At 50.7% G+C, this 25,286-nt stretch overlaps 1 protein-coding gene across 2 annotated transcripts in view; it reads left to right on the top strand.

Moving 5' to 3' along the window:
• Nucleotides 1–392: 392 nt before the first annotated feature.
• The window catches only part of PMP22 (peripheral myelin protein 22), a 30,368-nt gene continuing 5,474 nt past the window's right edge, over nt 393–25,286 (top strand). The window contains exons 1-4 of one of the 2 annotated variants that reach the window (XM_080825761.1): nt 393–654; nt 4,994–5,105; nt 6,340–6,439; nt 21,664–21,804. In XM_080825761.1, the coding sequence (XP_080681887.1) occupies nt 5,028–5,105; nt 6,340–6,439; nt 21,664–21,804 (319 nt within the window). In that variant the 5' untranslated portion in view covers nt 393–654; nt 4,994–5,027. Of the gene's footprint in view, nt 655–2,735; nt 3,294–4,993; nt 5,106–6,339; nt 6,440–21,663; nt 21,805–25,286 lie in introns of those variants that run through there. The other variant, XM_080825760.1, reaches the window with a different exon arrangement.

Raw genomic sequence — 25,286 nt, forward strand, 5'->3', positions numbered from 1 at the left:
CCGGGCTGGAATGTCTTCATCAGAGGCTTGTTTACTTGAATAGGATTATCTCAGGAAGGTCAGCATTATCTGTGCAATGTTGGGGCTCCTGAAAACGGTGATGTTGATTAAAAATGAGACTCAGTCTGCAGGTAACACATATGACACGATGCATACAGACCCTTTGCATGGTGGATTTCCTCCTTGCGGAATTCCCCGGAGGGGTGAGAGGTGGGGTGCTGGGAGCTGGCACACGGGCTGGCACAAGTGGGAGCAGGTTTGGCCTCCCAGGTTGCTGACATACCCCAAGTCCTTTCCTTGTTGATCCCAGGTTCTCCATGCTCCGGGGGGCCCCCTTGGGATCACTATGTTCTGGCAAGTACACAAAATGGGGCGCTGTCTCTTTAAGTAGTAGAGGCTGAGAAGCTCTCAGGCCACCATGACATATCCCAGCATTGGACCAGCCCCTGAATAAACTGGAAAGACGCCTGGTCTGGCTTCAGTTACAAGGAGCACCACCAGGGAACATCTCGGGGATCCTGGTTTCAAGCAGTGGGGCTTAGAGTCTGCCTGCTGGTCTCTCCATCGCCCTGTGGGGAGGGCCTTGCCTTGGCATCCCTTGTGTTTGACTGCAAAGAAATCCGCGTGGAGGAAGGGGTTACACCGTTTGGCCTGGTGAGTCTTCTTGGCAAACTGTCTCTCTGGATAGTGTGTGCTTATGCTTCTGGGAGAGCTGCCCGATCCCCCACCCGCTGCAAACCACGACTGGAAGGGATTGCAGTGGAGATGGTGCATTGTGTTGGAATTGACAGAAAATCAGAGGATGTTTTAAATCCCTGATGAGGAGCTGGCTGCCTACTCCGACTGGGGAGGTGAGAAGGACTATCTGAGAGCATCTAGAAAGACCAGCGCATCCAGATTTGAAGGGAGAAAGGGGACCCGATGCTATTTCCCTGATGGGAAACAGCTCTGCACACAGAGCTGGCAGGGGGACCTCGGGTTGGGAAGCAGGTCAGGGAGAAGTTTCCACCTGTAGCAAAGCACTGACTGGTCCTTGGGTATGGCCAAGCCCAGGGCAGTGTTTCCTTTTCTGCCCTGGGAACCGGGCAGGCAGGAGGCAGGCGAGAGGCAGTAAGGGCTGAACCAAAGGGTTCAGGTTCACATGCTCTGAAACCCACCGCGCGGTATTACCTGCTCATTGATTAAAATATTGGGCTCAGGGAAGAGGAAGAAACACACTGTGCTTTACAATGTGTGTGCTTTTCTAGATGTATATACTTCATGAAAAAGGTTACTGGGAACAAAAAGAAAGGAAGAGAAAGAAAATCCCGAGCTCAATATGCTAATATTTGCGAAGTGCTTAGAATAGTCCTGGGGACATAGTGACCACATAAATGTTGGTTAAATAAACAAAATAAAAGTCTGAATGGTATAAAGTGAGGCCATGATTCTTGGGGCACTGCTGACCTATAAAATGACCCAGGAGGAGAGAACACAGTGCTATTCCTCTGGTTGGTTTTTCTACTTGCATATGAACTTCAGACCTGTGGGATTTCTAAGCTATTTTAGCTTGATGGAGGTGGGGGCGGGGGAGGGTATCTGCCTTGCCTTGAGGGCTAAAGATGATATAATAATAACCATGGTGACAATTTATTGAGACCTGGTCCTTATGTTCTAGGCACTATGCTAACTGCTTCACACACTTCATTCCTTTTACTCATCCCCATAAAATAGGCAGTACCAGTTCTGCTTGGGAATGAGAAAACAGAAGCTCATCCAACTTCACCTACTGGCTTCAAGTTCACAATCCTGAGTAATCAGGTTTGTCTGAGCCCAGAGCCAGAGTCCCTAAGCATTGCCCCATACCCCCCCCTCCCAGGGCATGCATAAAGTCCTGTTAAGGTTCCTGCCACGTAATGGGCGTTGAGTGAAATTTTTACATGTCACCTTCTTTCTAGTCTCATAATATAAAATTTTTTAAAAGACCATTGTTTGAAGACTATTTCAGATAATGTACTTTTACTTAAAGATAAGAATATGCCATCAGCTACCCCAAGCAGCTACATGCAAAGAATAAAGTCTTATGGAATCGTTTGACTCATTTAGAGCGATAAGGTTTTATGACACAGGACACTAGCAGGAGCGGGCGTTAGTAATGCAATAGGGCTGCATTAGTAAGCAAAGACATTTAGAACCCACATTAAGTCTCCTTGTTGGTGCATCAAGAGTCTCCCATCGGAGAGCCTGACTTGGGCCCACCTGTGCCACGCCCAGAAGGGCTAGCCTCTCTCCCTGTGACGCCGGGCGGACCACGTTCAGGCGACTATGAATCAGCGGATTTCCCTGGCTGTTCTTCCCCCACCTCCAATGGCCAACTCCCCACCCTGACGCCAGCTGAGGCTGGGAGCCAGGCCAGGAGCTTACCCACTTGTGGTCTGGTTTTGCCCAGGTTAGGAGGAGTCAGACCCCCTTCCCACCGCGCCGCCCCCATCCCGCACCCAGGCATGCTGTTCTGTAGTCGGCGGCGGGACTCTCCCTCCTCTCGCTAATTCTCACCCAAGCAGGGCCCGCCAGTGGGTCCCCTCGAGTCCTTGGAACCCGGCACACCACCTGAGTGCAGACACTGACAGCGCGGGCACGCGGGTGCGGGGCAGGTGTGCCCCGGTAAAAATGCCAGGGCAGGCCAGGCGCGCCCGCACCCTAGAGGAGAGAGACGCCTTCCAGCGTTTAAGTGCCTGCTCCGCCTTCCGGGAGGCGAGGAATCCAGCCTTGGCCCCCCGCGTGGGCGCAGTCCGCCTGCGTGCGCCCCGACGCCCGGCGCTGGGCACCGGTGGGGGCGACCTCGGGAGGGCTCTTCCCACGTGGCCGAGGGGGCGGAGGGACCAGTTTATTGGCCAGCACTTGGGTGTCCAGGAACTCGGGGAGCCAGAGGAAGCGGAGGTGAGAACGCTCAGCTGCCGCCTAGTTGCGAGGAAAAGTCGCAGCGGTTTTGCAGGGACCGACTTTCTCCTGGGGCGGATTGAAGGCCGAGTAACTGTCTCCTGCCTGCCCTCCCTCCCTCCCTCCTGCCCTCTCTCCTCCCTGAGGCCCGCCCCCCTGCACACGCTGACCCAGGGACACACCCTGCTGCAGCGACGCAGACAGGGCGTTGTTCCCGTTAAAGGGGAACGCCGGGAGCCTCCCTCTGGCCCCTCGCTTCGCGCGCGCAGCCCCGCAGCGCAGCTGTCTTCGGGGACGCCAGCAGCCGAGCAAACGCACCGAGAGTTTGTGCCGGAGGCCACTTTGAGGATCGGGGACAACCATCCCTTTGGGCTGTAAGTGCTTTGGTAGGGGAAAGTGGAGGAGATGGAGAAACGTGGGCTCCTTCCGTCGATGGTGCCAGAAAGCGCGGAGCGGGCGCGGGCTTTGGGCTGGCCTGGCCCCCGAGCTGTCTTTCCGAGCTCAGACAGACAGACCACGATCTGTCTTGCATAGTTCTTACGGGACTGGTAGGGATACGGCGTGGCCTGCCTTATGGTACATCAATCATAAGGGGCGCGAGTGCTGGTGTCCGGAATGTGGGGCAGGGGCTGAGCAGTTTTCGTCTCGCTGGAGAAGCGCCTACTTGGGGATTCATTGGCAAATTGGTCCTTGCGGTGGACACCTGGGGGGAGGGCTACTGGACCCCCGTGGCCGCCCAATTTCTGCCACATACCTCTTTCCGATTATCCTTCTCTGCCCCTCCCCGGCTCTAGGAGCTACTGGATTTAATTTAAACCTTCTGGGAGACATCGGAAAACCGGGCTTACTTCTTCCCGGACATTCCAGGGCTCTTTTGAATGTGTTGCTAACGGAGCGCAGCGGAGGGGCCTGGTACTCTGGGTACTTTAAAAACGGAGTTATTGAAATGTCGTCTCTCTGGCCCAAGGCCCTGTACTGAAACGGTCCCCCCAAGTGCAGCAGGGTTTGGGCAGCCAAACGTATCCTCTAACGGGTCACCCAGGTCTTCAGTTCCCCAACGTCTGTAAAATGAGGGACTAGGACCGCACAACTGCTCAGTGAAGATGTCCTGCCAGCTCTGGCAGGCTGCGGTTCTCCTGGGACTCAAACCTTCATCCTCGGCCTCTCCCTCCCACCGGACGTCTGGCCCCCTCCATGCAGGCTCCTGGGCGCGCGTCCCGGAACGCAGAGGCTGGACCGGGTTGCGTCTCGGCTGTGCGTGCCGGGGGCGCAGTCGGGACCCCTGCGATCGGGCGAGTGGCCAGTCCGGGAGCGCAGGGCCCGGCCCGCTGGGGCCGCCTGGGGAAGCGCGCGGTGGGCGGGAAGCGCAGGGTCGGGCCACTCTCTGGGCCACTCTTTCCTGCCCACACTCCCCCGGTCTGCGCCTCCTCTCCGGAGCCGCCCGTGTCGATGCCAGGCGGAGCTGGGGCCAGGACGGCTCTCCAGCGCTGGCAGAAGCGGGTGGAAACTCGGAGACTAACGGAATGCGGAGCGCGCCGGGTCTGGGAAACCGGTTCCCCGCCGCGCGCTCTCCCTCACAGCGTGCCGCCGGTGTCCCCAGGCCTCCGGCAGAAATCTGGGCGCCTACCCCTTGACCCTCCCCCTCCCCCTCCGTAGGAAAAGGGGGAGACTCTTCTTCTGACCCCTTCCCCACGTGGGGTTGGGCTCGCAGGCAACCCCGGGTGGGTGGACGTGTGCCGCGGCCTCCGCTCGTTCTTCGGGAAAAACCTCTCCTCCTGGGGCGACTTAGACGTGCGTACCCCTTGTTTTGTCCCCAAAGCAAAGGGATGTTTGGTCGCAGGCGGGCCCCGCGGCTGCCGGGCGGGGATGCTGCGGTCGGCTGCTGCCCTCTCTCGGCCGGCCCCCGGGAGGCGTGCAGGCGCCCGGGGCCGGGCCGGGCCAGGCGGACGGGCGCGGTGCCAGCCCCCTGCCTTCCGCCCGCGCGGGGACCCTCCCTCCGCGCGCTCCTCCTCCGTCGCTCGCTCGCGCGCGTTGGTTCGGCCTCACGTCCAGCCTCGGCTCTCTTTCCTGGCAGGCAGGAACTCCGCTGAGCCCAACTTGCCGCCAGAATGCTCCTCCTGTTGCTGGGTATCATCGTCCTCCACGTCGCGGTGCTGGTGCTGCTGTTCGTCTCCACGATTGTCAGCGTGAGTGCCCGGCGGGCGGCGGGCGGGGCACCCGAGCTCCCCTCTCCCCACCCCCAACTCCTGCCCCGGGGCTCGGGCCTCCCCCGGGCCATGATTCCGGCTGGGCTCCCTCTAGTTCAGCGCCGCGAGACAACGTGAAGTCTCAGCCGTCCCCGCGGGGCGTTTTGCAGTTTCTGGCAATCTGCCCCCTTTCAGTTGTTTTGAGAAAACCGGAGCCGAGCCAGGGGTAGGAAGGAAGCAGTTGCGGGACCAGGTTAGCTGCGCAGGCCTCCGTGTACGCCAGATACTGTCGGTACAGAGCCAGGGTTCCCCGTCCTTCCTTTGATGAGATTGCGTAGAATTCCCCCCCCCCCCCCCCCGCTGTAGATTCGTGGAGGAAGGAAGCAGAGTATTAATGAAGTTTTGTTTTCCTCCACATGCCATAGGTCAGCTGGGCGGCTTAGTTCATAAAACACCCCTGGAGGGCCGAATATTGGAAGGTTAACATGGGCTCCTCCAAAAAAAGAATTCACAGCCCTGGGTCTGCTTTATGATGTGGACCCAGAGCCTCCAGTATAGGAACAGGTCATCAGGGTATAACTGATGTCACAGACCCATCAGACATCGAGCACATTCGATTTGAGACTTCAGGCAGTCTGTTTAGGTGACTGTGGCTTTAACTTCTTTATGTAGGGGCAAATTCCAGGCACGAGATTCCCCTCTGGTTCAAAGGTTGAGAGATGATTGTGTCGGAAGGAGAAATATTGATGTTGGGGACTTGTGGGTTGTGCTATCATTTATAAGTGTCTTTATGATGTCTTAATTAATCTTGTTGGATTAGTAGGAATTATGGGTAAGGAGACAGTCTCCGAGGGGTGGTGGTTTTGGGGAAGCGACGCTCAGGAGATCAGGGAGGGGAGCTGGCTTGAATGCAGGTGTCCTGGGCTGAGTCCGAGGCTGGTTCTACAGTACATACTTCTGCACATACTAGCTCACACACATGTCCTACTTTTTTAATAACAAAGTGCTTTTCACTCGCAAACATTGCCCTCTGGCAGCACCATGTCTGAGCCAGCCCCCATCTCTCTCCTTTTCCCCCCACATGACTGTGACCTCTGGCCAGGCGCAGCGGGCAGGGCAGGGGCAGGCTAGCGACGGGTCGATGAGGCTGCTCTTGCCTTCCCTTCGTCTTCACCCTCCTCTTCCCTTCGCCCCTCCCCAGCTTGTCTGATTTATCGTGTCTGGTTCTTCCTAGCAATGGGTCGTGGGCAATGGACACGCAACCGACCTGTGGCAGAACTGTAGCACCTCTTCCTCCGGCAACGTCCTCCACTGTTACTCATCATCCACGAACGGTGAGACTGGGGTTTTGCTTGTTCAGATCTGTGGGTGCCGTGTTTCTCAGTCCAGACCTGGAAACACTTGTTCTTAGAAGGCACAGCACCAGCGTTGTTGCTGGGGTGGGGCTGAATGCAACGGCGACCAGGAATCCAAGATTAAAGGAGAGGGACAGCAGTTTCCCTGGCTAAAGCCAAGACCCTGGGTATCGTTGTACATTATCTCTGCCTGGAAAGATGCCCTAGAGCTCCCCCTTGTCACTTGATGTAATGCTCTTTGTAAACAAAGAAACTCAGATACAGATAAGTTAGATCAATGGTAAGACTTTAGGCTAACCCCATTGGGACTTTGGCCCCAACCAGCATCTTTGGTGGTGGCCGTCTCTATCCAGAAATGTCTTGCCTCTGCCTTTTTCAGTGATGGTCCCAAAGGTAGTTGTTGGTCCAGCATTTGGTCCCCCATTTACAAGACTGCTTTTCTAGGTCGTGGGACTCACTGCTGCCATTTAGCATCAAAACCTTAGGGTGTTTCCTTGTGGCAAGATGGGGACTCCAAGCTATTTGCAGAATGCTAAATTCTGGGAGGGTCCTTCATCCAGAGGATTGTGTTTCTCCTCTGTCTCCCGTGTCGCTTGCGAGATATTTGAAACCAGGCGTACTTGGATTCAAGTGAAGGGGATAATTGGCTGCGAAACACCCACTAGACACCTTAAGTACTCAGAGAGAGCATTACAGGGGAGCAGGGAGTCCTGTGTCTGGATGTGGAGAGGCCAAGGTAAAGAGAGTGCATTCTTTTGGGCGGCTGGGCGCTGTTTAGTGGCACCGTGGCCCCTGGGAGGGGCTGTAGTGCTTTGCGTTGAGGATATAGTGGGCGTGGCTTGGCACGGTCTCGTGTTTCAAAGGATGTGTCCTCAGCCTGGAGAGGGACATCGTTGTAGGATAGGCAGAGAGAGCTTCCTCGACATCCTGGGTTTTAAAAGGCAATGAAGTACGGCTCTCATTGCTGCTGAATGATTGTAACTCATGATCCAGTTTCCCTGGATCGGTTGAAGATGCTACAACCGATGAGAGAAACCAGCTTAGACCCAGGGCAATAAAGCAGGCAGTGAAGGGAGCCTTCGTTCTGGCTTTGCACAGTGCAGGTTCTTGGCTGGGCTTTGCCTCCTGTGGGCCCAGCACCCGATAATACCCAAGCCATCGCCAAAGCATTACAAACCAAACATCTCCAACCTCCGTATAAAGAGAAAGTGCTAGAACAATGATTTGGTAGTTTCTCTGGGGAGGCTAGGCGAGGAGTAGAAAACCCTGCTTTATGTTGTCACTTTCCTGGGGGGGAAGAAAAGAAAGGCCTCCGTCCTTACTGACGCGAGCAGCCAGCCCTGAATCTTTTCTCGGAGCGCATGAAAGATAGTGCATTGAAAACATCCCAGGGGGTGCACGGTGAGTTTGCATGGTGAGTTGGCAACCAGGCAAATGGAATGAAATACTCATGTGTGCCCGAGAATGTGGCCATAGCCCTGCTTGTCCCCAAAGCCATAGCATCCCGTGTCTACCCCGCTTCAGGGTCTGGGTCAAGTTCCCCGAAGCCTCAGGATGGGAGGCGCCTCGCTCGCTACTGACACCTGGTGGCCACAAGTGAAAACGCGGCCCGAAAGGGTGGCTTTCCCCGAGGGATGGGGCGTGTCCACAGGCGCCCTTCCCAAGTGGCATGGGGCCATGTGGGGTTGGCACGGAATCCTGGACTCTTAGGTCCGGAAGGGGGCAGAGGAGCAGCCGCCTAAACCGTGCTCAAACCGGGATAAAGAGCGGTCTTCACGTCGGGCCTGTTATCGGCCCTTTACGCTGCACCTGCCGCGGTTTTAAATGGCTGTTCTTCCAATTCAAGGAGGGACCAGTGTTACTTTCATCAGGACACCTCTCGTCTCTTAATTGGCTCTTTATGCGCCAAACTCTTTCCTTGGGTTCATTGACAATGACTTTGGGGTCTCTCTTGTGGGCTCCAAATCCATGTGGTTGCTTTGCGGGGGCGGGGGGACACCGGAGCACAGGTTTTCTAACACATCTGCCTTCTCCGATGTTTTGAGGGAATCTGGGGACGCCCTGAAGTAAGCTGGGGTTGTTTGGACTTGAGCTTTTTTTATTTTCTGGGTGCGTCTACATACCTTCTGGCTTCATCCTGAACCTGGCTGCAGGTGGAATGAAAGAGGCTTCCTGGGGCCGATGCCATCAGGACGTGGCAGGGAATGCCTCCCGGACCCAGGGAATACAACGCCTGGGAAACTGTCCTTGATGGTCCTGTGCCTCTTTGAGGATCCAGTGTGGATACGTGTGGAGGGATGAATCACTGTGAAGGCAGCAGAGGCCAGATACGTGTGGAGGGATGAATCACTGTGAAGGCAGCAGAGGCCAGATGCCCAAGGAGTGGGGGCAGGCAGGCAGCGCCAGAGTTCAGGGGAGGAAGTGGAAGGGGAGTGTCGTGTGGGAGGTGGGATTTGATCCATCCTCCAGAGGATGGGCAGGATTTAAATAAATACAGGCAAGGAGGAGGATATTCCCTGTCCAGGCAATGACGTGACCACCAGCAAGGGGACAGCAATGCAGGGGATGTGTCAGACAAGTTGGCTAGCATTCTGGTTAGGATTAAGATTGACTGTATGTAACAGAGCATCTTCAAGGGGGCAGTGGCTTAAATACGATCGCTTATGGCACTTTATGAAATTGTCAGAGGCTCAGGCACTTTCTAGCTCCTTTCTTTGCCATCTCTTACATTTGGTCCTCATCCTCATGGACTAAAGGGCTGCTGGAGCTCCAGCCATCTCATCCATGCTTCGGGCAGCAGGGTGGAGAAAAGAGGAGAAGAATGTGTGCCCTTCCCTTTTCATGAAGTTTCTCCAGATAGACCACATAGTTCTGTTTCTATCTTTTATAGGAACTTAGTCATGCAGCCACACCTAGTTAAGAAGGGAGACCGGGAATGTAGTCATTTGGCCTCGTGGGAAGCATGGCTTCTCAATTCCTAGAAATTTCATAGCAAGCACCTCCCACTAAGCCTGGCTTGAAACACATCTCTCTGGGGCTTTGACCATCCCCCCTTACCCCCTGCTCTGTACCCGGTCCTACTGTTTTACCATAGCTCTGCTGGGTCCTATGCAGTTTCTGAGCAGAACCCCATTGTTTTAGGATTTTTCAAATATTTCATCTTTCCTCTGTCCTGGGTTCCATCCACCATCCCACCATTCTGACAGAGCCCCATGTCGGAAAGCGCATAACCCTTAGACTTCCCTCTGTTTCTCTCCGTCTCCAGTCATTAAGTCTTTAGACTTAATGTTTCATGATGTCCTGGGATCTTTGTTTATTTCCAGCCTCAACATCCCTTCTGAACTCCAGACCTGCATAGCCAGCCATTTACTAGACATTTCCACAGGGATGTCTCAGAGACACCCCTGAACTAGTCAGTCTGTATCTTCCTCCACCAAACCTACCTCTTTGACAGTTTCTAGGATTTTAGTGAACGCTGCTCGTGTCTGCAGCCGGCCTGGATGTGTTCCCTCCTCAGCATCCTCATAGCTTCCCCTGCCCGCCTCCCCTGCCCTGGCCACTGGCTATTCCCTTGAAGGTCGCCATGCCTGCAGGACTTATCAGAGCCATAGAGGCAGCCGCCAAACACTTCACCTTGCTTGTTTCTTTGTAACCAATTTTTCACATTGACTCCAGGGTGATATTTTTAAAAATACAAAGGAATGCCTATGACTCTGGATTTGAAGACTTTCAGAGTCCTCTCCTTGGTCTTAATCTTCAGATGGAGATCTTTCCCCAACCCCATAGGAACCTACTTGAGTGATCTGTTCCCGTGAAACCTCATTGCTTATTTCTTCTCCTCATCTTGGAAAGTTAACCTCCTCTTACGTCCTTGATCATAAACTTCCATCTAAGGTCTCTCCCTTTCTTCCCTCCTCTTGGATAATTTGGGGCAGGGATGGGAACTACAAAGATAATGAAACAGACTAATGTGTCATGAGAGATTGGAGTGGGGAAGGGAGCCTCTTGCAGGGGTGACCCCTTGAGGATGACCAGGAGTCAGCTGTATGAACACCTAGAGAAGGTTCTAGGCAGAGGGGCCAACCAGCACAGGCTCTCTGGGCAAGGAAGGGGCCTGGCAGCGTTGAGGGACAGAGGGCGGGCCAGATAGTGGGAAGACAGAGGCGAGCGGTAGTACAGCATGCCGGCCTGTAGATCATTCTAGACCCTAATAAGCAGTTTGGTGCATTCGGGTGCATTTCTACTTTTTATCGTCCATTTAGACTTACTGTGTTTTACATGCATCTCGGCCCATTTTTTTCCAAGTTGGAGCAGCAGTCCAGATCATCTATAAGGCAGAACACATCAGAAATCTTGCACAGTAGAAATGCACTGATGCATGTCTGGTCATTGTCCCGAGACATGGGATTCTTACCGCTCTCAACATCGCTTTCTTTTCCTTTGCCGCTTTGCCCATCTTCCTCATTGAGATCTTTTTCTTTTTCTTTTTCTTTTTTTTAAAGATTTTGTTTATTTATTTGACAGACAGAGATCACAGGTAGGTAGAGAGGCAGGCAGAGAGAGAGGGAGAAGCAGGCTCCCCGCCGAGCAGAGAGCCCGATGCGGGGCTCGATCCCAGGACCCTGGGATCATGACCTGAGCCGAAGGCGGAGGCTTAACCCACTGAGCCACCCAGGCGCCCCTCATTGAGATCTTTTATTTTCACATGAAATCCCATAGGGATCTACCCATTTCCCATCTAATTTTCAAAATAGCTATAAATGTTATTTCCTGGTAGGAAATTAGGATCCAGTAACAAATAGGTTCTTTCTGCTTTGAGTAAGAAAGCGGAGCCTCGGGGTGAGGCAGGCAGGGCCCGTGGGGGTGGCGTCCATATAAGCATACACCCATCCAGAGACAGAGAATGCCAGTTCCTAGAGCCTTGGTTTTCTAATTAATGAGATCTGAGCAGCTCCGGCTGGGATCTGGGGAGCAGGGGCAATGCACCAAGTCTTCCCCCCAAGTCCTGAAGGCGCCTGTCTCCTTGGAGCCCTTACGCCATGCGTGAGTTTAAAATCTCCTGACCCAGAAAGTTTGGCAAAATGTGTCTTGCATTGACCGAACTAATGCTTTTTGTTTTGAATACTCCATATTCTGCACATTTTAGGTCCAAATGCACACAGACATTCTCCCAACTCTTTGTTTTATCTGCGTGGACCTGGTAGGTAACAGAATGATCAGAGTTCCGGAGTCGGACTACGGGCTGCTTGGGGCTCCGGGAGCTGGCAGGGCCCAGTCTGACCTTGCCTACCCTTTGCTTGGCTGGCTCTTCATTGGTTGCAGAGACATGATCTTTCCTAAAACCCATCCCCCATGCCCTGCCCCCACTTAAAAAGTCCTCCTTTGTCTCAGAACGGAGCTGACCATCCAGAGGTGTTAGGCACATAAAACGTATGCATTCTTGAATTCTTTTCATTTTTAAAGACGGCCCCCCGTGCTGAACACGAAAGTGTGATGGAAAAAAACCGGTCTGTCCCCAGAACACCCAGGGCCACCTCGGTGGTCACTTGTCTGTGTCTTCCCTGATTCCAGATTTCTCTCTCTCTCTCCTTTTTTAATCCATTTGGTGGCCTCCTCATTTCGGCAAGGGCATCGGACCATTTCCTTGTCTGTGGCTCAGCTCTTGGTCAGTTTGGAGAGCACACAGGAGGCCCTCTGCATTTATGGGTTCATGTTTTGCAATTTAAAATCTTCCCGGCTCTCTGGGCCAACCCACAATCTCTGCCCAAGTAACGGCCCTTGATTTTACAGGACCCTGTGGGTTGCCGAGGCCCTGGCAGGCAAGGGAGGGGCAGGGGATGGGATGTGGTGTCAGAATGCTAATGTTTCAAGCCTCGAAGTTTCTCATCAGACGCCACCATCCAGGAGTTCGCCCTGCATGTGTGTTCAAACCTGGATCTGAACCACATGGCCCTTGAGGCTCACGGTCTTTGTTCTTTCAGAAATTTAAATAGCATCCGCAGGATCGAGCAGAGTCAAGAAAGCATCTCTTGTATTTCAGGAGCGGGGATTGGCCGTAATGGGGCCTGAGGTTGTGGGTGTTGGTTTTCAGGGCCCGAGAGAGGGATGTCTGGCACAAAGCCTCCTGAGTGTGTCGTCGTGGACACACATGTAGACTCCCAGTGTTGGCAGGGACCTGGGAGGTCCTCAAGTCCATCCCTCTCTCCTGCCGCACCTTGCTTCAGACACCTTTCTGCTACGCCCATCCCGTGTTCATCCTACCAGTGACGGGGACCTCACTACCTTTCAAGAGAGCCTCTTTCCTTTTCAAAGAGCTAACAGCACAGTCCCCTTCATTGATTTTCCTCAAATATGTTGAGCGCATCCACAAACCGACCCCGTAGAGCTGAACAAGAAGGACTGAGTCTCTGCTGTAGTGGGACTCACGGTGACTTTTGGGGGGACACCCAGAGTATACAATAAATACTCAAGGGCAGAGAGAGGAAAGGATTCTGAAGGAGACAGAACGATGACGTAGAAAGTCGCCAGGGTGGGGGGAGCTGGTTACGGAAGGCCTCTTCCTTTCCCATCTTGTGGTTGGAGACGGGAGGGACCGGTCACAGGAAGAATATTCCAGGAGGTAATGGAAAGAGGCCAGTGTTGGCTGAGTGTGCTGACTGGAGGAGGGGGGGGGGGTGAGGCGGGGGAGGGGAGGGCAGGAAGAAAGCCACAGGGTCCAGAGCTGAGTGTTGGGATATCCCAGTGATTAAACGGGGTACGGGAAGGAGTTAGCCGAAGGGACTGGGAAAGAGTGGCCAGTGATACAGGAGGGGAGCCGTGAGTCATTGTCATGAGTGGTGTCGCTGTCAGACCCAAGTCTGTCCCCTCTTAGGTCTGCTCATTTCTGATGGTTTCCTTCCTGCCTGATGGGCTGGACTGGGGTTTGACCAAGTTGCCTGGTTTAAACTTCTGAAGCGTCCCTAGGCTGACTTCAAATATTCAGAGACCCCAGTTTTGTCTTCGAGGCTCTCCCCTTGTCTGGGTGATGCCTCCTTCCTTCCGTGGCTTCTCCGGGGCTGGCAAGATTGCTCGGAAATCCCAGCTATGTCACGTTCTGCCTCTAGAGAGCGGGCACGAGCCTCTTCCTACCCCTCGGAAGCCGGAAGCTTGGGTGGTGGTTTGACTACCACGTGGATGAACAGATAATGAGGACCTCGTCACCTTGCCACACCAGTCTCGCTTCTCCCTCCCTAGCTCCGGTGGCTTCGAAAGCTAAAAGAAAGGCAGCAGGCTCGTTTAACTCATTAGATATCAAACATATTATTCAACCTGTCAGTATCCTCTGTGTGTTGTGGTGGAAAGCCCAGTGCAGTAGACCTCAGGACTCCTTGCTTTTTTCCTTTGCCCTGGGCCTGCCTCTAACGAACTGAGAACTTGGGACGGTGTCTTGGTTGTCTAGCAGAGCGAGCCTGGAGGTAGAGCCTGGAGTTGGCACCTACCACATCCGGTCCTGAGTGGGGGTGGCCTCTGAGATGGGCCTTGGAAATTAGGTAGAATTTCAGTAGCTGTGCAGGGGAGAGTAGGGCGTTGTGCTAGGGGAAGGGAAGCGGGGGGTGGTTACTGTGCCTGGTGGGGTTACTGTGCCCATTCTAGGTCTTAAACACCGTGATGCTTGGTTTTTCTGAAAATAATTCCAGGATTGAAAGGAGAGGGGGCTTCTGGTGATTATTATGTGGAGAATGCCTTACAAACCCAAAGATCCTGAGAATAACGCAGAATAACGCAGCCGCTCATCCCCTCTCATCCTCTGTGCTCTCTTGGATAATACAGTTCATAAACAATGCCTTTCTGTCCTCGAAGGCCATTTTTCTGGCCAAACCCAATGGTTCCAAGAGGCCTGTTCTTCTTCTTCTTCTTCTTCTTTTTTTTTTTTTTAAAGATTTTATTTATTTCCAAGAGGCCTGTTCTTAAAAAAAAAAAGATTTTCTGTTGAGTCAGTTTGAAAAACACGAAAATTCTTAAGTTAAGAAGGCTTCTTCTTATATGGCAAGAATTCCTTTCCCCTTTACTGTTTCATTACACGTTATAATTAACATCCAAGGAAGGAGGTTAATGGACTTGACCGTGGAACCCATCTCCTCTCTTTTTGTTTTTTTATTCAGCCCTTGGGTCCCACAACAATTCTTTGAGAAACACGGCCTAGCCTAACCTGATCCTCTAGTTACTAGCATTTTCCAACGGGAAAATAAGGGAAGCCTCCAACAGCTTCCTATTTTCAGGTACTTTCTGTGCTGTATTACATTCCCCTTTCAGGCCCCAGGATTAGTCAGCAGAATAAGACTGTCGGTGTCAAACCACAGATACAAGTTAGGCTCTGAGAGATTCCTCCTTGTGTTTATGACTAAGCCTGTGAATCAGGAGTGCGGTTAATTCAGATTTAGCTGAAACACCTTGACCTGCAGTTTCTTCCTGTGGATTTCGCTCTGGTTAACATGCCCCCTCCCATGACCGTGTGTTGGAAAATCCTTCTCCCTGGTGGTCTTCCTCGTCTCTGCGAGCTCCGGGCGGCTGTCTGTGGGCTGAGAGCCTACACTCCCCTTGCTTCCAGCCTGAGACCTGAACGTCCTTTCAAAGCCATTGGCTGGTCTGAATGGGGATGAAACGGAAGCCCCTCCCCCACCCCACCGGGGCGGGGGACCCAGGCTGGGCTCTGCACGTGCTCCGGCTGGTGGGCAAAGCCCGAGGGCAAAGGCCACGTGGTTGAGGACGGAGGCTTCCTGGCGGGTCAGCTATTCCTGGAATGCCGTGTAAGGAAAATGGCACTGTGATGGCAGGGGAATGGGGAGGTTTGAGGGAAGGGAGCCAGGCCTTGTTGATCCTGTGTTTTTTTTTTTTTAATTGTTATTATTATTATTTTTTGGTCACGTGCTTTTATTATTTTCCGTCACATGCTTTTGAAAGCATGTGCAATCCTGTGCAATCCCATCGGTCTCTTGGAGTTGGGGCTCATCCCCTCGGATGGCCTCTTTCTTCGCGAGGCTTTCTTCTCTCCTGGCCTCCTCGATGCATGCCGTGACTTTCCCGCCCCTGTCCTTCCTCTCCCTTCCAAGAAAATCGGTTCTCTTGTTGACGGAGTCAGAAAGCTTTTAGGAGTCGCTCAGAGCCCAGCGGGACTCCCTGCGGGGCAAGGAGGATGGGAGGGGCAGGTGGCTCTGTGCCCGCAGTGAAGGACGAGGAAGGTCCCGGACGCTCTGGTACATTTCAAAGTGCTTCATCCTCTCTGAGCCCATAACCCACTGGACTGCAGGCCCCGGGGCTAAGAATACAGCTGCGGGGGCAGATGTCCTTCCTTTACTGCTTAGCGGCCAGGGCAGCAGGAATCTGACCTTGAGGCGAGCTTTGATCATTGGGTAACTCAAGCTTGCCCTCATCTGCTGGGGGAGCTGGGTCTGCCTGCACCCGCGGCCCACGTCAGAGAGCTGTCAGCAGCTCCTGGACCTGGCAATCTCATTAAAACCACGCCTGCAGAGAGTTTCGGGGCATTTAATTCCTAGGCTCTGCACCAAGGTTGGAGATGGAAACGTTGCCAGGGGGAATTCCACAAGTATTCACCCAGGTGTCCGCCTGGGGCCAGCCACTGAGCCGGGCCTGGGGGATGACTGTGGGTGCTCATTACTGGCTCAGCGAGCGATCGCAAACTTGCAGTTGGAGAGACAGCGTCTTCCTGCCCTGGGGCTCGGGTAGGAGCTCAGATCTGCTCCTTGGAGTGTTGGTGTCACGTGAAGTTTGCTTCATATAAAACAGGTTTGTCATGGAGACCTCTGTCCCTTACATCAGTTGTCTCTCTATCCTTAATAATGACATCCTGTACATCTGACTTGCTTTGCGACAGCAGAGGTTGGCCACTACACCCTGCAGGCCGAGTCTGGCCCGGGGCCTGATTTTGTAAGTCAGGTGTTACTGGATGAGAGGCCACGCCCGTTCGTTTACGTAGTGACTGAGACCAATTTTGCGCTAAGATGCCAAGACTGAGTATGGCCCCGGAGACCCTACCTTTGGCCTGCAAAGCCTAAAATAGTCACAGTCTGCCTCTTTCCAGATAATCTGCAAATACTGGCAAATGCATTTGGAGTTCTGGTTGGTGCCCTAATCATATAGCTTGTGTGGGAATACTGTGGTCCCCATTTTTCATTGCCAGAGTGACCCAGCTAGAGGTACCCCAGAAACCGTACCCTGGAACAGTCTGTAAACGCTTGTTTGCACTGGTCCCCCACATCAGCTTTTTAAACGGGGTGATTTGTATCATCCCTGGGCAGAGCTTTCCTATCGGTTCTCTTGATCATTGCGATAGCCCTGCAAGATGGTGTGTCATGTCAGAGAAGAGAAATCCAAGGCCAAACACGTGGTAACTGGCAAGTGAAGCCGGTGGTCAGCAGAAGGAGGTGGCAGAGCCATCCTCTGGGCTGCCCAGCAGTCGGGCTTGGCGCGTCCTCGTACGGGATCAAACACCTGCCATGCCCCGGGCGGGGATTCCCGCTCTCCTGGTCGAGTTCCGTCCAGATGAAGGATTCTGGATCCAGAGAAATGTCCTCCGCACTTCAGAATCTCCTCGGGACATGGTGGGCTTCCTTCTGAATAACCCCACGCACCTTCAGCCGGCCTGTCGGGGCTGGAATGGAGGCTGCTCCCTCCTGGCCCCGTTGGCTATCTCCCCGGCTTCCCATCTGAGAGCATCCGAGGGAAGAAGTCCCATTACTCTCTGCAGGTAGAAGACCAGTCCTGTCCAGTTTCCAAGTGTTCTTTGAGTTTTGGAAACCTTCTTGTGGCCTGCTGTGCCGCTTTGCCTTGGGATCTTTTAAGTTAGTTTTAATTATTCAAATGTTACAGGAGAGTATTCTGCTTATTAAAAATAAATCTGACGGTGCAGATTTGGTCTTTGAGCAGAGACCAAACTCTCCTCTATTCTAGCTCCAGCTCCTGGGGGTGGCTTGTGGGTATCAGTTGGCGTGGCTTTGGCTCTTTTTCCAGTGAACATACACACACACACACACAGTTATGCGTATGTGTGTGTGTGTACATAGTTACACCTATTTATAAAGCTTTTTGGTGTGTGTTCCCATAATGACATCACGTTGTGTAGACACCTTAGTCCTTTCGATGTCTCGGAGATCTAACTCATGACTCTTTAACGGTTGCAAAAATATTCCATTGGAGGGATTTACCCTGATTTATTGCCACTCATGGGAGTGATGGTATAGTGAGCAATCCTCATTCATGTCTCTTTGGGGTATGTTTAAGTATTCATCCACGGTGTAGTGATTAAATGGTGGAGTCATGTTATTGGCATCTAACAATTTAAATATATTCTGCCAAATTGCCGGTCACAGAAGGTTGACTATATTATCATTCATCTGAATGTTCAGGGGTATCTCTCATACATGTACTCGGTTGACCTTAAGAACCTTTTTGATTTTTGCCAGTTTGATGGATAAACATTGGCATCACATTCCTTGTGGATTTCCCTTGCGTTTTCTGGGATATTAATGAGGTTGAACACCATTACATATGTTTATTGGTTATTCTTTTTTTTTTTAAGATTTTATTTATTTATTTGATAGACAGAGATCACAAGTAGGCAGAGAAGCAGGCAGAGAGAGAGGGGGAAGCAGGCTCCCCGCTGAGCAGAGAGCCCGATGTGGGGCTCGATCCCAGGACCCTGAGATCTTGACCTGAGTTGAAGGTGGACCCTTAACTGACTGAGCCACCCAGGCGCCCCTCAGATAAGTTTTTAAAGCATTTGACAAGTTCCAGTTGGCATATATTTTAGGTTAGCATTGAATTTGTACATTATGTTGGGGGAAAGCGGCATCTTTAAGACTTCGAGTGTTTCTATCTGGGAAGATCGTATGTTTCTATGACTTTAGCACTACTTTCTTGTGCTTTAATAAAATTTGTCTGCCTTTTTGAGCCCCCAACCAAAGAACATGAGTCTTTAATTAATTGTATTTTTGTCCATTTTAAATTTTATTAACAATTGCTGTCATCAGTAATGAGTCAGTTCATTTTGGATTCATTTAATTATTTCTTTTTTAACTTCTTAAGTGGAAAGTTTAGTTCATTCTTTGCCAGTATTTGTGTTTTTTAGTAAATGCTCTAAGGGCGTGCATTTTCCACTGAATACGGCTTGGACCACTGCCCACAGATTTGACATTTACTACTCTCTCAATCCCAATCCCTGCTGAACAAAGTTTTAGTTTTCATCGTGATTTCTTTGTCCAAATACTATTTTTAAATTTCCAATCTAATTTTCGCCAGTTTGTTTTTCATTCCTACTTTCTGTTTGCCTCAGTTTATGCCTGTATCACTTTTGCTTTCTTTGAGATCCATGGAGATTTACTTGTCACCTAATACATAACTTTTTTTTAAAAAAGATTTTATTTATTTATTTGACAGAGAGAGATCACAAGTAGACAGAGAGGCAGGCAGAGAGAGAGGGAAGCAGGCTCCCTGCTGAGCAGAGAGCCCGATGCGGGACTCGATCCCAGGACCCTGAGATCATGACCTGAGCCGAAGGCAGCAACTTAACCCACTGAGCCACCCAGGTGCCCCTAATACATAACTTTGAAGACTGTTCCTTGTACATTTAAAGAATAATTCGTGGTCTTTGCTATATGGACACAAATTTTCTGTATAGCTACTAAGTTGAAACGGTTAATCCTGTTATCAGTAATCGCTCTGCTACTATAATTTTTCAGTTGCTTGATTTGTTTATTCTGAGAAAGGTAATGCTAATGACTTTCACTATGACTGTGACTTTGTCAATTTCTTCTCATCTCCCAATTATCTTTTACTTTATACCTTTTCTGGGCCATGTTATTTTATCGGCATAAAGGTTTACAACTATCTTTTCTTCATGGTCAGCTGGGTCTTTCCTCACTATGAAGTATCCCTCTTTGGCTCTTTTCATCTTTTGCAGTTTAAATTCTGTGTTGTCCGATGCCATTACTACTATATTTACTTTCTTTTTGATACTATTTGCCTGACACCTCTTCTTAAAATCTTTTGATTTTTTGACTGTTGTTTGTTTTAGGTTTATCTCTTCTATCAGATTGTCAATGGGAATTATGTCATTGAAGGTGAAATTTTTCATCTTCCAACGAGCGACTTGAACCCATTTACATGTATTGTGATTGAAGATGTATTTGGACTTACTGTCTTCATGTATGTGTTTTATTGTACTTATGGTTGAGAAGCTGCTGCAACATTGTATCCCCAGAGCTAACCAGAGAGCTGGTCTCAAAACAGCAGGTGTTCAGCAAATAAATACACATTGGATAAAAACTTCCCTGACCCCCTAATTCGGATCTAATTTGACACCTTATGGCAAAATAATTCCATTGTAGTGGGGTTGGGACTCAAGTTCAAATTATTGGTTAAAGAAGGTTCAAGAAGGCTTTAGTTGCATTTCTAAGTCTAAGGAACTTTTCCTATTCCTGTAGATTTAGGGTCAAAGATTTTGAGTTTTTTTCTAAATGTGAGGTCTGTTGTTAGTGGTAGGAGAGGTAAAGAGTCAGGTAAAGGTTTCAGAATTGGAGGAGGAAATCCAGGGTTTCATCTGCACCAGCCACACTGATACACTGGGAGAGTGTACCCAGAAGAATGTTTCCTAGTAAAAAAAACTCAGTCACTGTTTTTGTTCTGAATTTGGGTCTCATGTTATCTTTGTTTCTAGCCTCACCTACCAGAGTGCTGGATAACTGGTTTACCTTGGAAAAAATAACATTATGGCAACATTAGCTTTATTGCAGACTGCTCCCTTAGAGGAATTACTAGGCTGGAGAAAGACAGACAGATTAAATTAAGAGCTATATAAAAAATGAAGTCAGGGTAGCTCATAACCCGGGACATCATTTTCTTACCTTAATTGACAAAGACGTTGAAAACATAAAAGAAGCAAATGTTCTGTCACGGTAGAAAGAATACTAGACTGGAATCCGGGGCCTCCCAGATTGACCATGCCATCTGGGCTCCTCAGAACATCTCTGGAAATCTCTTTCAGTACAAAGGGGCTGGATTGGTGGATCTCCGACATTTCTTGAGTTAACCCTGCCAGCGCCCTTAAAACTCTGCCATGACTTCCTTGTGACTCAAACGATGTTCATCGTGTTCCGGGACTGAGTATAAGCCATGCGGATTTCATAGCTTGGAGTACTGTGTGAAGCATCGATGCGATTCTTGAAGCTTTTACACACCACCCAGTTACTTGGCTGAGAGAATAAAGCCCTGTGGCTTCTCTAGTTGCTTTGCCTTGATTAGAGCAACACCTTCCCCCAATGATTGTTTGGCACTTGGAGGAATGCGGCTCTCCTAGGTGGACACCATAGGTTCCCTCTGTAGGGCTGAGCCCAGGCGGTGTCGTCTTCTCTCCTCCCTCCCGAGATGACATTCTCCTGCGGCAGACCGTGAGCTACAGAATTCCCTTTTCTGCCTGAATTTCAGTCGGAAGCTTGGGGATTTGATCCAGGCTCGGGGCAGGAGGGGTGGGGGTGGGCATGGGCGCAGTTCAGTGAAACTGTGGAAGTAGAGCCCAGCGTCCCACCCGGTGGTTTGACTGAGCTCTGACCGCTCTCTGTGGAGGCTCTCGACTGGGGTTAAGCCTGACCAGGATACAGCTTGGCTGAGCAAGTCGTTGTTCACAGCACGCGCTTCTCCACCAGCGTTTTCTTCCAATTTACTACAAAATTGGTTTTGGCATCAATAGTGTTTGTTCTTCCCAGCCATCCTCACGCTCCCTACCTCTCCTTGGGGGGATGTTGATATTTTGAACAGTGGTTTTAAATTATTCTTGGAATATAGGGGATCCAAGAAGCAAGCCCTTGAAAAACCCCTTGAGGGCAAGAAGAGAGAAGGCAGTGGGCAGGGCTCGGACCCTCTTCAACCCGCGTACTTATGTGGGAGTAACTCATTTGGCCAAAAGACTGGGAAGGAGTTCAATATATTTTAACTTGAGTTTAATTCCTAATAGTGGGACTAGAGCTATTTTCCTGCAGCCGTTATTATACAAGTGAATGGTTTGAGTTCTGCTCATAAAAACAAGGCTTCTGTCACCTGGGAGGACTGTGGTTTTCAGGGGTCACGGTGCACCAGGCGCCATGTTCCTCATGGCACAGCCCCTCCCCCGGCCCTGGCTGGCTTTTCCTAACCTGGTGTCTCTCCCCTCCCAGAATGGCTGCAGTCTGTCCAGGCCACCATGATCCTGTCCATCATCTTCAGTGTCCTGTCCCTGTTCCTGTTCTTCTGCCAGCTCTTCACCCTCACCAAAGGGGGCCGGTTTTACATCACTGGAGTCTTCCAGATCCTTGCCGGTAAGTTGGAGATGACATCCAGTTCATGGGGAGACCGCCTGTGCAAGGCTGGGGCATGATGAGTCCGTGAGGGACACGGCCCCGGAAGGACGGGTGTTCGTGAGTCTGTACCTTGGATGGTTTGTGTAAAGTACAGGGGTGTGTGTGTGTGTGTGTGTGTGTGAGTGTGAGTGTGAGTGTGTACCTACACCTTAGAATTTGGGAACTCTCCATTATACCATGGAACGAGATCCATAGGAGATAAGACTTAGGGGCTCTGGTGGGAAGGTCCCTAACCCAGCCAGACCTGTCACCAGGAATGAAGCTACACTCTGGACATGTAACCAGAGGCGAATGCAAAGAATATCAGTAGAGCCAAGGCCAGTCTTGAGGGCGTATCCCCGTACATTATGTTATGTCCCAAGGAGCCGTCCTTGCTTCGGCATGGAAAGTGGCCCCGATGTGCTGCTGAGCTCCTGTGTCCTTCCTCTAAGCAGTGATGAAGCCATGGTGAATTCTTACTCTCCTTTATTCCCCCTCCAGGGTTCTGGTGGGCTTTGATTTACTGTTATCATCCTCAGGTGTCTTCATTTTGACACCCCTGTGTCAAAATGTGCCATCATTTCCAAACATGGGGCCATGATGACACATGAGAGGTCTCCTTTGTCTCTTCCTTAAATTGCCTTCATGTTCTCCCACTGGACAGGTTATCTGTCTGTACAATATGCAGAGTCCGAGAAGCTCCTGTTATAGAGGGTGACATCCTCCAACTTAGTCTCTACATCCTAAGCAATGTCTTTCTCCATTGACTCTTTATCTTTCTGTCTGTTGACTCCCAGTTGACTGAGTCAGCAAACACTGGAAAGAAGTCAGGGGAAGATGGGGTGGTGGCTCCTAGAGTCCATGCTAATAAGTCACAAACTCCATATATACCAGAATACATCCATGTCCTGTGGGACGTTCTGGTATCTGGCTGAGTAGGCAAGAGCTATGCTATCTCTTGGTTGGTTGTTGGAATGTCCATGGTGCTGAATCACCATCCTTTGCTCGGAAGCATCATCGGAGGGTTGAAAACAGCCCACGTGTCCTTGATGGATGGATGGATGGATGGATGGATGGGTGGATGGATGGATATGTGGATACAATGGCTTACACATGGCTATATGGTAAGGCACAGCCTGAAGCTGAATGTTGATGACCTTTTTCTAGAAGCGGAAGAGTTACCCTTTCCCAGCAGAAGGAATTAGACTGCACAGCTCCTCATTAAATCCTTAAATACAACATTTCAGTATGTACCATTTGAGGATTTCAAAACAGAAGAGTGCTTTGCTACTTGCATAGTTTTATTATACCAAGGAAGGCTCCTGGAGTGTTGCCAATTTTGTTAACTCACAAATTATGGAGTAAGATATCATTCCTAGGTATGTTAGAAGCAGAGCTATCATTAGTCACTCTGCTTCCAGAAATAATACACAAAACTAGAAAGTATTCTGGGATTTCTTTTTTGGCTTACCGTTTACAGTTTGATATCAAGTCAAATGATGATCATACTTTTGCATCAATGGATGTGTCCTCAGGATATAACAATCTAGACTTAGGAAACAGAACTTCCATCAAATGTGTGACTTTACTGATAAATTGAGACCAGGAGAGGATCATGAGTCCCCAAGGTCACCCAGCTCACGCAAGAAAAACATAATGCCTCCACTTCCCCTCGTTCCACAAGAACTCCGTATTTAGTTAGGAACTTCCTTATCATTAGAGATGCCGAATGCACCAAAATTGCCACAGAACCCAACACCCAAGGCAGAAACTCTGCTTTTCCAGCATGGATTTGCTAACCCGTCCTGTTCTGGCTCTCCTCTGAACTCAGTGCAAGCCCGTTAGAATTCTGCTTTAAAAAAAATCTAAAAGCACATGATTTGTTCTTCATTTTTCCCCTTTGAATGTAGCTTCTTATCTCTCATGGGACCCAGTTTTCAGTTTATCAGTTTGTCAGCCTGGCAGCCCCTATTCAAATAGGAAGTTGTCTTGAATTAGCCGTGTCGAGCCACAGGAGCGGTCATAATTTATAAGCCTGAAGAATGTTCTGTTCCTAACTGTGAGTGCCAGTTCACGTGAGCTGGAAGGATCCTCTGGTAACCCCAGGCTCTCCAGAATGTTGCATGTGAACTTGCTCTGCAGGGCCTTGCCACTCAAGAGGACAAAAAGGGAAAGGATCTTCCCTTAGAGATTCCCGTACTTCCTCAAAGCTCCAAAGCATTTTATTTTATTTTATTTTTTATTATCTTTTTAAAAGATTTTATTTGAGAGAGAGAGAGAGAGAGAGCGAGCACAAGCAGACTCCCCACTGAGCAGGGAGCCTGATTCGGGGCTCGATCCCAGGACCCTGGATCATGACCTGAGCCAAAGGCAGATGCTTAGCCAATGGAGCCACCCAGGGGCCCTGCACTGAAGCATTTTAAGTGGAAGCCACTGGAGTCTCCCAGGTGGCTGTTTTGGGCTGCTCTGCCCCCGCCTAGCATCCCTTTGGAGGGCGCAGCTGTGGTCCTCATAGATCACACCTGAGCGTGCAGGAAAGGCAGATACAAGGTGTGGGGGCTGTCGGGACTGACTGTAGCTTTAGGAGCCGTCTCTGCTTGCTCTAGATTATACCTCTGCGGGTGCTTATCTGTCCGCCTGCTTTGCTGCCTCATCCCCTTCTGCTTCTCATAATAAGCCACAAGTCTCACATTTAATTACATACTTCTTTGGCTGGCTGCTTCCGGGAGATGTGTCAAGAGGCTCCATCTAGCTCATTGTTTTTCAATCTTAGCTGTACATCAGAATCCTCTTTTTAGGGGCACCGCCTGGGTGGCTAAGTTCGTTGAGCATCTGACTCTTGGTTCCAGCTCAGGTTCTGATCTCAGGGTCATGGGATCGAGCCCCGTGTCGGGCTCAGCACTCAGCCGGGAGTCTGCTTGAGATTCTCTTTCTCCCTCTCCCTGCTCATGCACACATGCTCTCTCCTTCCCCCTCTCTCTCAAATAAGTATTAACTCTTTTTTTTTTTTTTTTAAGGAGTCACCTTTTTAAAAAGAGGGTGCTTTGACAAACATGCCAGTTCTCAGGCTTCATCCCTGGAGAGCTTTTGGGTGGGGCTGCGCCCTGGGTGGCTCTGATGTTCATCCAGGGTTGGGAACTGTTGGTGTAGCCATCACACTGTCCCTAATCCCACTGTAAGGTCTTCTAGGAATTTCTCTGCCAACCACTCATCCTATTCCTGGACCATCGATTCTTGTAAACCCCCTTCTTCTTCTTCTTTTTAAAGATTTTATTTATTTACTTGAGAGACAGACAGAATGAGAGGGGGAGAAGTTCAGGGGGGAGAAGCCGACTCCCCGTGGAGCTGGGAGCCCGATGCGGGACTCGATCCTGGGACTCCAGGATCATGACCTGAGCCGAAGGCAGTCGCTTAACCAACTGAGCCACCCGGGTGTCCCTGTAAACCCCCTTCTTAGAGAA

This window comes from Martes martes (assembly GCF_963455335.1).
Source record: "Martes martes genome assembly, chromosome: 16".
NCBI lineage: Eukaryota > Metazoa > Chordata > Mammalia > Carnivora > Mustelidae > Martes > Martes martes.